Here is a 13,368-nt window from a genome sequence, read left to right on the forward strand (position 1 = left end):
TCAAGGAAGGTTTGGATTTCAATGTTGAGAGATAAGTCACAAGCATTTGCTAAATTCAAAGAATGGTGCATAAAGTCTGAGAATGAAAGAGGTGTTGCTCTGAAATGCTTGAGGACTGATAATGGCATGGAATTCTTGTCATCTGAGTTTGAGGATTTCTGTAAAATGAAGGGAATCAAGCGGCATAGGACTGCTCCCAAGAACCCACAGCAAAATGGCGTAGCTGAACGCATGAACATGACACTTCTAGAAAGAGTTAGGTGTATGTTGATCTCATCTGGCTTGGCTAAAAATTTATAGGGAGAGGCTTTATCCACTGCTGTTGTGCTGATCAACAAATTTCCTTCGTCAGCCATTGAGAATGATGTACCTGATCAAAGGTGGTATGGGAAGCTTGGTGACTATAGTAGGCTCAAGAAGTTTGGATGTGCAGCCTATGCACATGTGAGGCAATCCAAGCTAGAACCAAGGGCTAAGAAATGCATCATGTTGGGATATCAAGATGGGGTCAAAGCCTACAGATTGTGGAACCTAGAGAAAGGAGACCAGAAAGTATCGGTGAGCAGGGATGCGATTTTTGATGAAGATGAAATGCCACTAAAGAAAAAGGAGGACAATTCTGCCACCATTGAGCTGATGTATCCAGAGGTTGTTACTGAAGATCCTTTATATGCAGAATCTGACAATGAGTCTAAGGATGGGGAGAGCTCTAGTGAAGGTGGAGCTGTTCCCAGCATCAGACTGAAGGTGGAGCTGATTATCAGCATCAAGCTCCAAGAACTACACAACAACAGCTGGTCAGAAAGTCTACAAGGAATGCCAAGCTTCCTGCAAAGTTTCAGATTATGATATGGTTGGCAGGGTTTAGTCACCAATCCAGGGACTTTTTCACTAGTTGACATCCCTTCGAAAGTCAAGTAAAGGTTCGGGCAGCTTCCGTCTTCGCCTTCCTGGTGCTTAATTGGACTCTTCATATATCGGTGAACCGGGCTAATCGATCGGTGCATTCACGCACTCATGCATTCAAGCATTTACAGTACTTGTTCCTCTTGTCCGGTTGGTAGATGTTGTTAAGTGTTGAAGAAAGAGGGGTGGTTGAAGAAGCTTAGTGATGGTGTTGGATTTTTTGCTAGGACAAGGTGGAGTTTGTAGGTTCTATGTCCGAGCTAAAATCGAGCTGGGATTGCTTGATGGGCTCGGGAGGACTCAAGGCTGTTTATGCACGTGTTGTGCATGAACCACGTGGGCTAACTCAGGCAGAGGCGCGTTTGATCTCAGCTCAAAGAAGTGATCGCATACTAGCCATTAGAAGCAGTTATAACAGAATTGTGAAGAGTTAGTTTTGCATCGGCTTGCTTTGTAGTTGATTAAAAGGGTGTGTGTTGCAGAGAGAGTTAGTTAGTCTTGAGTGAGGAATCATTGTTGAGGGTTATCTCATCTTGAGATTAGTTTGAGAGAGAGTTAGTTAGTCTTGAGTGAGGAATCATTGTTGAGGGTTATCTCATCTTGAGATTAGTTTGAGAGCTCAGCAAGAGTGATACACTTTGTAAAGCAAAATCAATACAATTCGTTCTTCCTTCTTCCGTGGATGTAGGTTGAAAAACCGAACCACATAAATCGCGTCTCATCTATTCTCTGCGTTTTTCTTTTATTCCGATTTGTTTCGTCGTCGGTCGCTGGAATCTTAACAAATTGTGTCTCATTGTGTTTATGGCCTGTAAGATTGAAGCTAGAAAGTTTATTCCTTTTGGATACGTTCGGTTCCTACTATTGCTCATTACTGGATGTCATGTTTATTTTATCTCTTGTTTGATTGTCCTTTTTTTCCTCATTAACTTGGCCCATGAAAATGTATCTCGGTCGGACTCCATAGTGCTTAGATTACACTCTATCTCATAATTAATTATCCCACCCCCCACCCATATGACTATTAATCTTAGATAAATTCTACTTTGGCTTATTGTTATTGTATTTTAGTACTCCTAATATTTTGTCTAACATATTCAACTCCACGGGATCTTTGTGTATTTGTTTTTGTTGTTCGGGGAGGAAGGCTGTAATATTTGAATCCTTTTTCAATACATAAAAAAAGGCTCTAACCATCTTAGTAAGCAACGGTCAGAACACATTAAAAATAAAACCAAAACAACTAAGATAAGAGATATATATCCTTGCCAAACAAAATTTAGAAAAGAAACAAAAACCAAACGACACAACAAGCAACAAACACTGTTTGCATTGTAAATTTGCATTGTTTGAGTATAGTGAAACGTACGTATATTTGAGTTAGATGGATCGAAATGATTATCAATTATCAATTACTACCAATCTAGAGTTTCAAAATTCAATCACAATTATAAGAAACGTGTGAGTATTTTTATACATTATGTTCTATTTCCAAGTCTTCCAAAGGTCACTGTCCATGTAGAAATTATCAATAACGAGACTTTTCTTTTTCTTCGTACTTGAACAATGACATATTGAATAAAATTTCGAATTTTTTAAATTTTATATTAAGTCAAAATACGGAATCTTTGTGTAAATTCTACTAAGGGTTCAAGTGAATTGAGGGATGAAAACGCCAAAAATGAAAGAGAATCAAAATAATCAATTCATCGCCATGAATGGTTCAACAGTTGACCATGAGCTAGAATATTTAAGCATGCACATAACGCCTAGAAATGTCAAGAGATGAATTTCATCGTTATTTAAGTTTTCATATGCATGAAAATCAGAAAATGTATAAAAACTTCCATGGCTTTTGGTACCAAGAGGAATGGCATATTCGAAGTCTACTTAAAAGTATGAAATTTAATTTGAATATAATAATAATCTTATCTTACATCAAATATATTTTGAACAAAATCATAAAAGTATATACAGTTCATTATTATAACTAAAAGTAATGAAAATAAAGATATACTACAATACTAGATTATAACCACACAATTGCATTCTTATCGGATTGTCAAGCTATCTATATAAGATTACGAGTCATTAGGGCTGAAATTATTTTGGGTCAAAATTTTTTAATTATAAACCTAAACTTTCAAAATTTGGACTAACCCACCTAATCAATTGAGCTTGGAAAAATTGGAAATTCTTTAAACTATTTTTTATTTATTTATAATTTTCTACTTTTTACAAATAAACACACTCGTAATTGAGTGTTATCTCGTCATATATTCACAATACATTTGAAGTACTTAATTAAAAGTATTGAATTTAATTAAAAATTGTGAGATCGTAACTGAATTAATTTGAATATAATAATAATCTTATCTTACATCAAATATATTTTGAACATAAAATCATAAAATTATATACATTATTATAATCTTATTTTGGGTTTAAAAATTCTTAGTTATAAACCTAAACTTTCAAATTTTGGATAAATTGAGCTTGGAAAAATTGGAAATTCTTTTAAACTAGTAAATTTTTGTTTATAATTTTATACTCCTCACGTATTATCTCATCATATACTTACGTAAACACTCCCTACATCCGCAATTATCGGCAATTGATTACATAATACTCACACTATTGTCTAACATTTATACAACAAATACTAAAAAAAGTCGTACATTGATACAACTTGGTGTTTAAGAATTGTAGTGGATGGAATGTGTGTCGAACTATTTATATAAATTTTTATAGTAGTAAAATATAAATAAGAGAGTTGTTCGTGGAAGAACGGAAAAATAAATATGACACACGTGTTTTACCTTAATAATATCCGTTATCTCTTTTTCTTGTATACATTTTTTAATTAATTAAGCATTACAGTAAAAATGAAATTATGAGTATAACTTTCGATTATTATACTAACTTTTAATGTAAATAGTAAAGTTTGACATTTAAATAATTGAAACATTTAAGTTAATCGGGCCAACTTACTCGTTTTCGAGATCTCAACCTTTTTCAGTAGACCCTATTTAATCAGAGGTTATTCGATTGCGGGTCATTCGTTTTCAACCCTAACTCTACTAGATCTGTTAGTATATTCTGATAAGCCCATTAATAATTTTAGACTGGATAAACATCCCTAAAAATAAGAATATAATAGACAAATTAAATTCTATAAACAATTTTATGTACTTATGTGGAGTACTACAATTTTACTAACCAGCACGTGCCACATTCTTTATAAGAAACACAAATAAATATGTATACTGATTGGATATTATACACATCCATCTTGACAACATTTATTTCAACACCTAGCAAATTTAATTATCCTAGGATTTCATACTTATATATTGAGCTTGCTTCAAATCTTCCATCACTAATTTATTTTTTTTCACAAATCAAACCACTTAAGTATCATCATCAAATCATCCGAATCCCACAAAGGTTCACTTTGAGTTGCAATGTCCCAATTCATCAATTCACTCCCCTCCACCGTTGGATTAATCTGCTGATCATCGCTAGTTGCGAATGCCACGTCAGCACGGTGGCACTGCATCGCGGCTTCATCAGCCTCGGCCGGCTGCGGCCGCCTATCAAACGCCCTCGCGCACTTGGATCTCTTGTAAATCCGGCACAAGCTGAGCTCTTCCTTCAGCTGCATAACAAATTTCTACAATAAAATAAATAAATCTAAACAGATTTACATAAAATTAACCTATGACCAAATTCAAACCCTAGTCAACCGTGACCAAAAAGAGGGTTAAGAAAAGTAGAAAACCCTAGAAACAGACCTGAGGATTGGGAGAATGATCATAGACTTTATACTCGTTCATTTTCCAGGTAGTTTTCAATCCGTGGGGAGCTCGGCCCTCGTAGAAAACCATGGTTTTCTTCCTTCCGATTCGGAGATTTTGGCAATTGAAAACATCAGAAGGCGAGCCGGTAGCTTTCCAATATCCCTTCTCTGTAAGGCGGTTGGGTCTTCCTCCCCGGGCCTCCCTCTCTTGCATCGTGGTGAAGAAGAACCACTGCTCTTTGTCGCCACGGCACACTTCTCCAGCATGTCCTGTTTGATAATATATCAACACATAATCAGTTCGCTGATTCATTAATATCAGTTGCTGCACAAAACATATCAGTTGCTCTACTTTTTATATCATTTAAACTCTACTGATATTCATGAATTAACGAACAGATATTAAGTCAGAAACTGATATTTTTGTGATACCAACTGATATGTAATATATCAAATTAATGACAATAAAAAAAATAAAGAGAATAAATATGAAGTGAATTTACGTGGAAGCTCCCATGGATTGTAATCATAGATGTTCAGAAGAGGTATGACTCTGTCGATGTCAGGATTTGTGCCGTTGAGCTTGTTAGGAAGATAGTAAAGGAGCAGTTCCTCCTCTGTGGGATAGAACCTGAAACCTACAGGCAAATCACCCATGTTTTAATGCTAATGTGATCAGTTAGAAAGGAATATATGTAGTGAAAGAAATGAAGTAGACGAAGAAGATGACAAGGGAGTAGAGTGAGCATGCTTTAGACTAATTCGTGGTTCTATTTATAGGGAGTGATTAAGTTTCATTTTTTTTTAAAAAAAATTGTGGAAGGTAGTTTTGGTGGAAAATTCTAAGTTTTTAATTAGAAAACACGAGCGTTCACATTTGTCCACATATCTACAAGAATTCTCGTCCACGTCCACTCTATTTGTAGCTTGATTCTTTCCACTTTCATTCTTCACTTCTCATTTACCATTTTTTGCCAGTATAAGTAACTTTGAAGAAGTTAAAAATATATCGTTTGAATTAATAATGTGATACTCCTTCCTTCCCACTCAATAAGTCCATATTTTAAGTGGCACCGGATTTTAGGAAAAATTGTTAGGTGGAGTAAGTAGAGAAAAAAATATAGTTGAATATTTTAATAAGGAGAGAGGAGAGATAGATTTGTTTCCAAAAATAGAAATTGGACATCTTGACTTTGACAAAATAAAAAAAATGTGGACATATTGAATGGGACGGATGAAGTATATTACTGTACCAAGCCATAAATTAGTATTGGGTTTTCGATTTTTCATTATATAAGTTTAATGTAAGTTTTGAGAAAGTTTAGTTGAGCTTTTGATGTTAACTCCTTGTGAAAGAGAGTATTTTGTTGAATGTGATTATCAAATTAAGAATTTAAGTATATTCTCCATGTTCATGCATGCTTCAGCTGCATCAAGATATATAGTCACATTTTCTATAATTTATAATCATAAAATTAAGTTGTTACCTCTTCATCCCACAAAGTCACATTTTGTTATTTCGTTCGTCCCATAATCAGAATAACATTTTTGTTTTACCATATGATAAATAGGCCTCATATTTCACCAACTTAAGTCACTCACAAAATGAGACTCATAGTCCACTAACTTATTCAAACCACTTTTATTTATATTTCTTTAAACTTGTGCTCACACCAAATGTGACTCTTATTGTAGGACGGAGGTAGTATTTTAAATTAAGTACTACATTTTACATTTAGAAAATAGAGTGGACTACAAAATTGGCTCATATGTATGACAAGTCAAATGCTAGAGGTACCTATGTTTAAAAAAATGAACTGTAAGCCTCTGCGTATGAGTATAATATCTTTTTAGACCATTTTTCACTATTTTGAGTCTCTTATGTCCTTTTTTCCCTCACTTTAACCTACCTGCCATTCCAAGGGTGTTTTAGTCTTTCTCATTTTTATTACTATATAATATGTTTATTTTATGTTAAAATATTATTCTCATTTAATTCATAAATATTTTAAATTTAAATAGATTGAGAAATTAAAATACTTATCCATAGGAATGATTTATGTCTTTATTTTAGTTAGATATATTTTTGTAAATAATAAAAACGTAAATTTTTTTAATAATTTTTGGTAAGTACTATGTTAATTCGTCAATTTTACCAAATTTTATATACTAAAATAAATGATATAAATTAAAAGACTGAAATGCCCTGTGTGGTATTTTGGAAAAAAAATGAGGGTCAGAAGGAAATGGTAGACCGGAAACAGTGGAAAAGGACCCCAAATTATATTATATCCATACGTAGAGGAGTCTGTTGCATTTTTTGTTACATAGATACATTCAGCGTTCAAACGTCCATACTTAGGTTGTATTTTGCAGTTCAATCTAGAAAATAAGGTTTCATTCACCTTGTACCTTGTAATACGCTTTTGTATGAAAACAAAATCATTTGTACCTTGTTATCCACATTTGGATGTTCTAGAATACTTTTGACGGTTTTCATGGGTTCGTGTATTATGTATGACTTGAGCAAGTACTGTCCTTCCTTAATAGATTACTTCATCTTCGAGAGAGATATGCATTGACAATATACGTACACACCCCAATCAGAGTCATGTGGTAAGAGTTATGTCTATTCTACAAATACTGCCAAAAATGACTTGTGAAAATTGACTTTATTATATTATTTGCACTCTTCATCTTTTATCTCTTTTTAAGCTCATTTTCTATTGCATCCCAACAAATTCATCAAATTACTAATTGATAGAGATTTAAACAAGAGAATGCCTTAGTTCATCAATCAAAGTACACCAAGTTTAACCCTAAATGTATGAAATAGTCGAATTTATTAGTGGATGTTAATGCTCAAGTTTTCAGTGCTCAAGAACTGTGGATGCCTTTATCAATATTCTCATATGATAAAAATAAAAGAGACACATTAATTTTAAAGTTACAAATTAAGATTACTTTTTCAGATCATAATCCAACCAAATAAATAGGCCCAAAAGATATACTATAATTTGTAAATTATATGCATAAATTCTTTGGAGTAAACATATAACACCATTAAACTAAAGTTTAAAAAGCCCAAATAATTCTATATACAACAACTATATCAAACATATAAAGCCCAACCAATCTCCATAATCTAATAAGCCCAAGAAATCAAATTTGTAACCAAAACATCTATGTACATGTTGATGGGCATGATTTCTTTGTAGAAGTTTTTGCACCCAAATTTCAATATTGTTACTTAATCATGAATTAATTATTCCATTACAAACAAGGTAAAACACATTTTACGTCCTTTTATGTTTATATTATAATTCAGATCCATATACAAGTTACAAAGATTTGTTTGTTCTTTTTAAAAAAAATTGATGTTATCAATAATATATGCACAATAATCTATTTAATTTAAATTTATATAGAGATCTATAAAAACATAATAAAAATATAAAAATAGAGACACCTTAAATGTGTTTTGCGTAGACCCAATTTTTTTCTCAATAAATGAATGCTAATTATCACAAACCAAATAACATAAGACCCGTTTTTGCATTTCAATTTTAATTGTCTTCTCTAATACTATTACATTTATATTTTGCTTTAGTAGTTGTTTTATGGTAACCACAAGGCAAGAAAAGACTTGAATGTCGCAATCACTAACATTATTTACTTTTATATATATATTCTGATATTATGCTTAAACATGAATATATTTCAAACTTTTTGCTTTTCGTAGATCTTAATTCTTACCCTCTATTCTTCACTGGCCTTAAAATTAAAATTTAATTGTTACATTCACATAGTATCTTTTTTGGGATCTACATTCATATTTTATCTTCGTGCCTTGTTTTTCTTACTGCTAATCTCCTAAATGTAAAAGAAAAATACTCAAATCATATTATAGTTAGTGAGCACTAGTTCAACAAAATCAATAATTTGCCGAAAACAAAAACAACTAATATCACATTCGGGAAAACTAATTTGTTAACAATTATATATATGCATATCTAAAATTTTGATTTTATGAAAAAATAACCAATTGGGAGTCACATGTCTTTGGCGTCGCGGTGAATAGTGATCGATAATGTAAAATAAAAAATGTGAAACTTATTATCCATGAAAAAATGAAAATTATCATAAAAGTATTGCTTTCATTAATTAACTATTTATTAACTCAACTCATATATACATGAATCTGGATGCGAATGATGAGACCAAGCAAATAAATGAAAATCGCGGATTATTCTTAAATTATAGATTTGAAAAAAAAATTTACCCGAGGTGCTAGGTAGAGTGTGAGACGATCTCCCATCAGTTTTACATGAAAGTATGGAATAGCATATAGTCAACCCTTTATCTTTGACCATGGTTTTGAGTTAATTTAGGACTTCCTATTTTATATGCTTATTAATTTGGTGCGGTGAACGTGGATTTAAATGTCCTATGGAAAGGGGCTACCCGTAGGTGTGACCAAAGGGGTGCCACCGAAAAATGTGGGTCCGAAGGAAAAGGGCGCAAAGGGGATGGTGGGCCTCTGGCTTTGGGTTTGCCACCCGGCATATTGTGTCGTCCGTGGACGTCCTGTTTAAAAAGAGGGATGGATTGATACGATCCCACATCGGTTTCACACGAAAGTGTGGAATAGCATATAAGAGAGAGTCAACCATTTACCTTTAACCATGATTTTGGGTTAAGTTAGGGCTTCCTATCTTATATGCTTATCAGAGTGCAAAACAACAAAAGACCAATTATAACAAAAATATAGAAAAAAAACGATAGCATAAAACTAACTACAAAAAAGAAGATAACAAAAGTCTAAATTACTAGAGAGAAAAAATTCAGAATCTAACCAGTTGAAATCACGCAACTAGCAACTAGTTACATTAGCCAAAAACCACCGAGACGAAGGCAGACAACAAGCATGAAACAAGAGAAGAAACAAGCACTCCCCCAACAAGATGGTCATATATCTTATATGTGGGCTCGTTGCCATAGGCCACATTCAGAAAATCATCGAAATTTCCATAATATTTATCGTGGCGAGAATGTAAACTCCTGCCACCATCCTCTCATCCAAGTTCGAAAGCACAAAAAAACTACTTTAATCATCCGTGTTCACTTAGTATCTCTATTTAACTAATAATCCCTCCTGTCTATATCTAATAGTCATATTTTTTTCATTTTAAATCGTCCAATAAAAAAAAATTAAATTCGGTTTTCCCAGTAATTTTTCTCTTAGATAAGATAAACCTCAATTTCCACTAATAATAAGTTAATTATTTTTTGTCTATTCTCTCCTATTTAAATAATTTTGCATTAAAATATATTCTATACACTAGTGGACGAAGATAGTAGCAGTTTCTAATCAAATTATTGATAGAGCATGAGAGAAAATAATCAAGTGGACAATATAGTTGAAAAGAAGACTAGTTTTGGACAATTGGGTGACGAAGAACTAGTCGGTGAGAAAGTTTGAAAAATAACCGAAAATGGGCCGCCCGCGCCCCGGGGACCCGTTCCCCCCCCTTTCCCGGGAAATTCCCCCGCTTTGTAGCCTTCCCATGGGTTCCCCCCCGTAGGATGCTTCCAATTTTTCCCCAAACATGGACCCCCGGGGGGGCCCCCGGGGAACCCGGGGCCGTTCCGAAAAAACCACCCTTGGTCACGCCGGCGACCATCCCCCCGGTTCCCACTTCCTTCGGGGGTGCGCCTACCCCCGGCCGCAGGACCGGCCAACCACCTTGCCCCCTTCCCCTTTCCCTTCTTCTTCGCCGGGCCCGGGCCCGGGGAACGGAGTGTCCGATCCCCAGATCAATCCCCATTTTTCAAAACACAAAAAGGTCACCCCCAAAGGAACCCGCCTACGTGGGGCGGGGGTAAACCGCCGGGAAAAACCCCCAGAGGGACGATAGACCTGTCCTCCCCTCTGGCCCCGCATCCCGGGGTGGGAAACCCGGTGCATCCATCCCCGGGCCCCAACATCCCCATCATCTCGGGGGATTTTCGCCGGGGTTTTGGGGGGCCCCCCCCACCCCGGGACCGACCCCCCGCCCGCCCCCGCCCCGGGGTCCCCCGCCCATCATCCCCATCATTCGTCGATCATCTACCCTCGACCGGGGGATACCCCCCCCACCCCCCCGGGACCGACCGCCGCGTCGCCGCCCCCCGCCCCGGAAACCCCCCCCGGCATACCCCCCCGGGTTCCCCCCATCCCCCGACGCCCCACCATCCCCATTAACCGGGGCCCAAGGGACGTTAAACCCCCCGGGGCCCCTCTGGCCCCCATCCGATCCCACGGACCGGGGGTTTAGAGCCGACGGCCCCGGATTGACCCGTTGTTGTTCCATGGCTGATGTTTTCCTTTTTATTTAAAAGAGAGAGAAAACTGGGAAAAAAAGTGGTGCAAATGAAAAAAGAAACTAAAAAATATATATAGGTTTTCAAAAATTTTAGAAAAAAACCAAAATAAAAGGGCCGGGCCGACGGCACGCCCCTATGGCGCCAAAAGATAATACGACGATAAAAAATTTACTGGGAAAAATTAACCGGTAAATTGGTATAATAACAAAATCAATATAAATAAAATCATGCTGATCAAAATCTTTTTTTATTATTCCCTTTTAAATTATTTAAATTTTTTTATAAAAAAAGAAAAAACTATGATAGTAAGCAAAAATTATTTTTTTGGTCAAAATAACACAAAATTGAAAAATCATTTTATAAGTATACTATTTTAATTATACAAAAATATTTTCGTCCAATCAAAATGAAATTTTGATGTGAGATTGACAAGGTAAACAACATATTAATGCCACGAGACTATATCTTTTAATTAGAGCATCCACAATAGAAATAGGCCAGCCACTCTCTCTTCCTGCCAGCACTAAAAATCCACCTGCCACATCAGCATAGGTCAACCATAGGCCAGCTGTACCCGCAATAAAAATAATTCAAAAAACAACTACATTTTACGGAATCAGCATTTTACGATTAAATTACGGAATTAAATTTACTAGACATATACGGGAAAATTCATTCATTTCATTAAAAAAAAAGGTACAAAGAACAAAAAGAAATACATGATTTTTTTCTACAAAAAAAGCGGCTCCCACACACGAGCCCCGCCACTCTCTACTCCTCGTCAAGGCGCAAGCCGCTATATCCTCGCAGCCGCCACCCGGGGTATTCTGAGGCCCGCGCCCCCAACCCCCCACACCCGTGCCCTCGAGGCATCCATATCCACCCGCATGTTCTCGAGCATCGAGTAGAAGAACCCTCTTCTCCGTAGGGCCTGGCCAAGGCTCCTTCCAATCTTCGGAAGACCGCGAACATATTGTTCTTCCGCTCTTTGCACACGAATAACGTGCAACGCAGGGGTGGGGTGGGGCGAGATGACCTCCCGGGGCGATAGGGGGGATCCTCCTCACCGTCTTCGTTGCGTTCCGCTTTGAAGCCAACCGCAGGGCGAAGCGACGCAGTAGGACGGATGTGACTCGGAACTCTCGCATCCGAGGAGGTCGTGAAGGATCCGCCGCTGCCGCCGCCGTCAGCCGTCTGCAATAGTTCGGCCTTCGCCGTTTCGCCCAATACCCAAATGGGCCGCGTGACCCCGCCCCGGAACTTCTGAGTCCTTCGTAAACACATAGCATTCCCTGCATATTTTTTAACTCCTTATACTTCCCCTACAGAAGGGGAACCGACTCCTCCGTTTATCCTCCGCGCGTCCTCCCCCATCTCTCGCCCACCTAGTCACCGCGCGGAGGGCGTTGGCTACAACCTCGGTGCAATTCAGGCCGACCGTGGCCCCCGATCCGTTTCCACCCCTTCCCAAGCACTCCTCGGGATCGCCGCAAACCGACAACCACGCCCTTGGTCACGCCGGCGTACTCATCCTCCGTCCACTTCCTTCGCGTGGGGGTGTCGTCTACACCGGGCTGCGAGGACTGGCCAACCACCTTGCCCTTCCCCTTGCCCTTCTTCTTCTTCGGCGCGGCCCGACCCGCTGGAACGGGAGTGTCCGGATCCCGAGATCAATCCCCATCTCATGCAATGACAAAAGGTCATCGCCAAGGGTCGGCGTGTGAGACGAAGCCGTCTAAAAAAATCCAGAGAGGGACGATAGACCGTGTCCCCTCCCCCCCGTGGCCTCTGCATCCCCGGATGCATACCGTGCCGCATCCCTCCCTCGCCACATCATCCCCATCATCCCGCTGCATCATCTCGTCGGCCGCATCCGGGGCATACCTCCCCACCCCGCCGATGCCTGCCCGCCGCGTCGCTTCGCCCGCCCCGGTATCCCCCGCCACATCATCCCCATCATCTGGTGCCGCATCATCTGCTGCTACCCGTCCTCATTCCGCATACCTCAAGATCACCGCCCGCCGCTCGTCGCCCCTCGCCCGGCATCCCCCACGGCATACCTCCCGGGTTCCCCTGCATCCCCCCCGACGCTCCAGCCATCATCCCCATTAACCGCCCTCAAGGGACGGGCCCATCCTCGCCCCATCCAGATCCCACGGGTACTGGTGTATGAGAGCCGATCGTCGCCGGATTGTCGTTGTTGTTGTCCATAGCTCGATGTTGCTCTTGTACGAGAAAGTTAGAGAGAGAAAACTCGTTAAAACAAGTGGTGCAAATGAAAATGAAACTAAAATATC

The 13,368-nt window shown here is 38.3% G+C and overlaps 1 protein-coding gene across 1 annotated transcript; it reads right to left on the reverse strand.

Annotated features, from left to right (window-relative positions):
- Window positions 1–4,111: 4,111 nt before the first annotated feature.
- Window positions 4,112–5,362, reverse strand: LOC125209445 (NAC domain-containing protein 90-like). The gene is made up of 3 exons (XM_048109042.1): window positions 5,209–5,362; window positions 4,701–4,975; window positions 4,112–4,564 (listed from the first exon to the last, which is right to left on the reverse strand). The coding sequence occupies exons 1-3, from the start codon at window positions 5,360–5,362 to the stop codon at window positions 4,301–4,303; spliced, it is 693 nt and encodes a 230-aa protein (XP_047964999.1). The 3' UTR covers window positions 4,112–4,300.
- Between the last annotated feature and the right edge of the window lie 8,006 nt (window positions 5,363–13,368).

This window comes from Salvia hispanica, chromosome 3 (assembly GCF_023119035.1).
Source record: "Salvia hispanica cultivar TCC Black 2014 chromosome 3, UniMelb_Shisp_WGS_1.0, whole genome shotgun sequence".
In the NCBI taxonomy this organism is placed as follows: Eukaryota; Viridiplantae; Streptophyta; class Magnoliopsida; order Lamiales; family Lamiaceae; genus Salvia; species Salvia hispanica.